Source organism: Sinocyclocheilus rhinocerous, unplaced genomic scaffold (genome assembly GCF_001515625.1).
Source record: "Sinocyclocheilus rhinocerous isolate Xijiao unplaced genomic scaffold, SAMN03320098_v1.1 scaffold813, whole genome shotgun sequence".
NCBI lineage: Eukaryota > Metazoa > Chordata > Actinopteri > Cypriniformes > Cyprinidae > Sinocyclocheilus > Sinocyclocheilus rhinocerous.
Window position 1 is genome coordinate 888,594 of NW_015654524.1, and position 5,951 is coordinate 894,544.

The 5,951-nt window shown below is 37.9% G+C and overlaps 1 protein-coding gene across 2 annotated transcripts in view; it reads left to right on the top strand.

Annotated features, from left to right (window-relative positions):
• The first annotated feature begins 1,600 nt into the window (after positions 1-1,600).
• Positions 1,601-5,951, top strand: part of LOC107717575 (transmembrane protein 47-like) — a 10,460-nt gene continuing 6,109 nt past the window's right edge. For both annotated transcript variants that reach the window (XM_016524380.1, XM_016524381.1), the window contains exon 1: positions 1,601-2,083. In XM_016524380.1, coding sequence (XP_016379866.1) covers positions 1,849-2,083 — 235 coding nt within the window. In that variant the 5' untranslated portion in view covers positions 1,601-1,848. The remainder of the gene's footprint in view (positions 2,084-5,951) is intronic.

Consider the following 5,951-nt stretch of genomic DNA (forward strand, 5'->3'; position numbering starts at 1 on the left):
CACACACACACACAGTATCTCATTCTCTCTATTATTACTGTCCCTTTCACTAAACCCTTGATAATAATAATAATAATAAAAACTTCTATTGACCTGAATAGATGAGAGGAGAAAGAGGCGGTCATGTCTTTGCAGTGGGAAAAAAAAAAAACATTGCCTTCAGGCAACTGGAGACTGCCAGTCTGTACATCCTGAATGTATTATTCACCTTCAAGGTAAACCAGTATTTTTGACCTGTTAAAAAAACAATCATTAATTTTAACTCAGAAGGAATTATTTTTGAAAAGCTCAGATGAAAAGCTCATTCATGATTTATTGAAAAGAGTAATTGAATTTGATGTTTAATCTTGCTGTGTTAATACACAGTGGAGTTAAGGAAAAATGTGAGTGTAAATCTTGTGAATTGAACAAAGAATGTATTAAGGGTGGTATTTTTTTCTGTTATAGACTTTTGTTAGCAAGGCCAAGCTGTTGATGGTGTTATGAAGTTTCAGGTGTCCTTTGTTGACAGATTTTCCAATCATGAACAATTTATGGATTTTCAGGCTAAATGCACGTTGACCATAACCTTACATAACCTATTATTACTAAACTAAATGGAGTATACTGATTCATCTGTCTTTTGACTTATATGTAAGTGAATTTCATGATTACTTGTCTAATGATATGCAGTTTATCTATTTACACAAAATAATAAATAGGCCTATTTTTAAACGAACAGTTTTAGATAGGCTACATTATACACCAGTTCATTTTGGGATTAAATATTTAAGTATTTTCCCTTTCCCACAAAACGTTTGGATAGCATTCATATCATGCAATCCAGCACTCAAGTATGTGTCTGTTTGAAATAAGACACATTGCTCTATATGCGTGTTTGTGAGAGCACATAGCACAGATAAATGAAGAGGGAGAATGGAAGAAAATAGCAAATGATGGAAAAGAATATGAGAGAAATATATGCCACCATAAACGTCAGATGAGAGGCAGTGACGGGACGTCCGACTCATTTCCGCGAATCGATTCTTTTGAACAGTCCGCTTCAAAAAACAGGATAAGAAAACGATTCAGCGATTCTTTTTACACATCAAGTCATCACGGTTCCTTCCATGTTAGCTACATAGGATTATTAACATGCTATAAATCTATCGACACATGTTTATTATGTTTTTATAGCCTACTATTAAGTAGCTATTATTATTTTGCTGTAGCCATGATTCACCTCACAAAAAGCATACAGTAACCTAAATATAATTTGTATTTACAATAAAGTATCTCTTGAATGAAAAAGGCTTTGCATGTAGGCTAGTGTTCCTCATTTTGTTTGTCGCTTTGATAAAAGTGTCTGCTAAATTAATAGCCTAAATAAATTAACGAAAAAAATTAATCTATTATTTTTCACCACATAGACATATTCTATTTCTATAATTATACTTGGTTTGGCTATTAAAGCAATTTAGTTTTTGCTCTATGAATCTAATCATAATAGCCTCAGGCTAATTGCGTTTCGGACGACTCGGTTCAATCTGTTGGTGAATTGCTCATTCGCTCGGACCGTTTCATTTGCGTTCGTAAACGAATCGTTCAGACTGGGTTTGTAAACAGGGAGTTCTAGCTAGGCACTAGGACCCTGCAGGTGCAGCAGAGATTTTTCAATAATGTGAAGTGCAGTCGCGTTCACAGGAGCGCGAGGGCAGCTGCTACAGCGTCCCTCTCGCGCAGCTGCTCTAAAATCTTCAAAACACTGATCGCGAATACGGATCCAAAAACATTGTCTGGGATCATCGTTCGTGGCTTCTCCGCGACGCAGCGCAACATCGCTCCTCATCACCGGCGCATCCAGCCGACATGGCCTCATCCGTGAGCGGAGCGGAGGAAGTGCGCGTGTCGGCGTTGACGCCCCTGAAGTTGGTGGGTCTGGTGTGTATTTTCCTCGCGCTGTGCCTGGATGTTGGGGCCGTGCTGAGTCCGGCGTGGGTCACCGCGGATGACCAGTACCACCTGTCCCTGTGGGAGTCGTGCAGGAAGCACGCTGCCTCCGCGGACTGGCTGTGCGACAGCACGCTGGGGCAGAAAGGGACCGGTGAGACCCGCTACTTTTGTAACTTTGCAGTAAACAATGTTCAAACAGGATGAGCTGCACATACATATTTTAAGATGCGGGGGAAACAAAAAAGACGCAGTCTTTTTAACTTTAGTGAGCTCTGCAACATGGCCCTGGAGGTACATATTTGATTTATGAGATAACAAAAGGGGCCCTTTGCTCCCTAGCGCATCATTATTACTCATTGTTCAGCTCGTGCTTAACCAGCTCTTTCTAAATACTGAGAAAATAGTCAACAATTTGCGTTTTGCATTTCTTTGTCAGATTAAAACAGAGGTGACAAGTCGTTTTTACACATTTAGACCTTCAATGTTACTTGTAGCCAATCTATTACTACTTTAGTAGCCTATTATTAAATATGTAAATCGAGATCTATCCCAATTGTTACTAGTTACATTCTTTATTTCAATTTCTTTTTTTCTAGTTAAGTTAAAATCAGGTTACCAACTACTGGAATAGACAGTTGAGTAGTTGATTTTTAATAGTTAATACTATGTAATGAGTAAGTACATATAATATATAGATAAAAAGATACTAGTTACTGTTGGAGTATTTGCTAATTAGTAGCCTATCACTAGGACTTATTTTTATGTACAAGACTTAAAAAAGAAATCCCAGTGATACTAGTTAGTTCAAAGGAAAACAGCTTGGGACTCGAGCTAATGAAAACAACCTTGAATTCGTCCTGTTTAATAAAAGGACTCTCCAGCCTACAGCAAGTCAGGATTAATCTAATTACAGAGACAATGTTTGTGAAGAATGCTTCATTAATTAAATGATATCGATCCTTAACATTTACTAGGACGCTGCATTTTATTCACAGCTTGTTTGGTGGAAGGGCTTTTGGATGATGTGGGAATGTGTGATGGAATCGGTGGTCCAGCTGGGGTTTCATTCTGCTTTTGTTGTCTACAAAATGAGCCTTTGTTAAGGTCTCCTCACCGTCCAAGGAGTGAGGTTAAGTTTGAGAGGAGAGCTCCCTAGAGGCCCTAATGTGGACAGATTAGTTACCAAGGAAACAAGTGCTGTATTCTAGAAATGTCATTTTGCACTGAAAAAGAAACTTCCATTCTGGCGTCCGTGAAGGTTTACTAGCGAATAAACCGTGGTTTGGGGGCACTTCCCCCTCCATATTAATTTTTGTATGTTGGCAGAGCCACATTTTTTTATAGTTAAGTCTCAGCCAAGCGCAGTTAAGATTTAAGATGTTATTTTAGCTCTGGTTTGCAATAACAACTTGTTGGGCTCTGGACCTTGTCCCGTCATTTTTAAAAAGCACAGTTTGACTCCATATAAAGTCATGAAGCTCCAGTCAAAATATCAAAGGAGCGGCCTGGGTGAATGGCTTCCCTCTGCAGCGCATTATTGATTTTGGGCTTTTCTGTAATCAGTCACTCCATTTCCTCTGTGTTTCCTCTGTGTCATGCACCGTGCATTAAACTAAATCTCATTAGCTTCGCAATTACGGCTGACTCCACAGCCTGCTATATACCAACAGATTTGCTTGCTAACCTTTCATCGACTCCAGGGTATCATTTTAAGTTTATCTCTGTCAATTAAACAACATAGATACGTTAACATGAACGCACTCCCTATTACATGCATACAGAAATGCGAGGTTGTGAAAGCTCTTGGGGAGAGATAATCACGAACAACAGGAATGTGTCGAAAGTGTGTGAGAGTCTTTTTGTGCTGATGTTATGCTCGACTGGAGAAGAGGCAGCAGTTCAATGTGGAGTCCGCGGCGCAAAGTATACACTGATTTCTCTTCCCGTCCGCGGATGGTGAGGAATGTGGAGACACTGTGTCTTATTGACGTAAATCAGTCTATGACATTGGACTTCTTTCTCCCCTCATCACGGTATCAGATTGAAAGAACTAGCCAAGAGGCACTTGCTTGCTGAAAAACAGATCATAGTAATGAATGTTTTGATTTTTATCTCGTATCCTCATTTCCATCTGTAGTCCTGCAGGGGTTTTCGGATAAGCTCCGTTCTGCCAGAGACCCCTCAGACGTAGACCTCAAGGTTACATAAAGTCGAAATCTTTTTCCCAGATGGCAGAAAGATTTGCAGGCTTTTGGTGGCTATCCAGAGGGGTCGGAGGTCGAGGTGTCAGAATTTAGTTTTTATATAGAAGCGAATATCAGCAGCTCTGTTTTCATACATCTCTCTCCAACTTCCTGCGGTGACAGACATATTTATTATGCTGAATCATAAACCTTATTTGGTAAAAAGGCTTTGTTTATGTTTGAAACTATAGTACGGTGGAATGAAGCTGAAGTGGCCCAGAGCAGCTCTCAGCCATCTCTGAAAATGATGTTTTGACATGATTTAGTGCTAGAAATAATTATTTTCCAGCAGAGAAAATTATAGATCATTTTCCCAAGCTGATGAAAATGTTTCTATTTACAGATATCACTGTGTAATAACAAAACCCAGCGACAGGATCCAGGGCTTTTATGGTTTTATTTAAACAAACAGCCATCAATATCTTATGAAATGCTTTGTTGAGTAATTGAATCATTTATCACTTGATGACTAAACAAAAACATTATCATAGTTTTTGTTTATAATGTATATAATCATTTCAGTAATTTTTCTAACTTTCTTGACAAACTTATTTGTGAACATAATATAAGAGATGCAGAATGCCATAGTTTGCTGTTGTTAGCCTCATATATAGTAATACAAGACAGGTTTTTAGAAGAATTTCAAACCTAAAACAACAAACCCTTTACATTATTAATGACCAGTGGTTCCTGTAATGTTCTTGTAAATTGTGTAACAGTGCAAACACGTTGTGTCTATGATTTTATTTATAATGGGTGGTGTTGCAACAGATTGTTTGCTTACCCCTGAATAATAGAAAGTAAATGAAAACTTTGAAATTTTTAGATGCAAGGTAGCTCTGTGTAAACACAGACATCTTATTACAGACATTTTAGACATGCTGTAAGTAAAGCATTCGATTGTGCTTTCAGTAAGCTTTTCTGGAACTAATGCTACCAGTCTTTATGAGTAAGTCACTAAACTGTTCATTCAACCGATTTGTTCAAAAATAATGATTCATTCAGGAATGAAACAAGTTGCTGTCTTATGAGCAGAGTTGGGAAGGTCACTTTGGAAATGTAATAGGTTACAGATTACAAGTTACCCTACTTAAAATGTAATAAGTAGTGTAACTTTTCAATTACTTTATTAAAGTAATGTAACTGATTACATTTGATTACTTTTTGATTACTTTTCAAAATTTCTAACGGTTTCAACTGTTAATCATTTTCAAACTTACCCTTAACATTTTCATAAGTAACTGTAATTTAATTACACATTTTTTCTTAGTAACTGTAACTGATTACAATTACTTTTATTTTGTAATTAAATTACGTAATTCCGTTACATGTAACTAGTTACTCCCCAACACTGCTTATGAGTGTGTCATTGAATCATTTACTCAACCGATTCATTTAGACCAATTAATTTATGATTCAAAACAAATTACTGTCCTTTTAAATGAGTCATTGAATCATTAACTCAACTGATTTGTTCTAGGGTTGTGTCGGTGAGGAAATTTTCCCACCGGTTAATCGGCGTGTGACAATACCGGTAATCACTTTCCACCACCTCCTACCACTTCTATAACAGCTAATGACTTCGCCATATTCTTCACAGACAAAACCAGAACAATCAGTAGTCAATTCTCAGCCCCACACACACATGACTTCAAACCAACCACACCCACTGCAAAAACTCCCATCTTCTCCTTCTGTCCCCTCACTGAGGCAGAAGTATCAAAACTTCTCCTCTCCAGCCATCCTACAACATGCCCTCTGGACCCAATCCCCTCA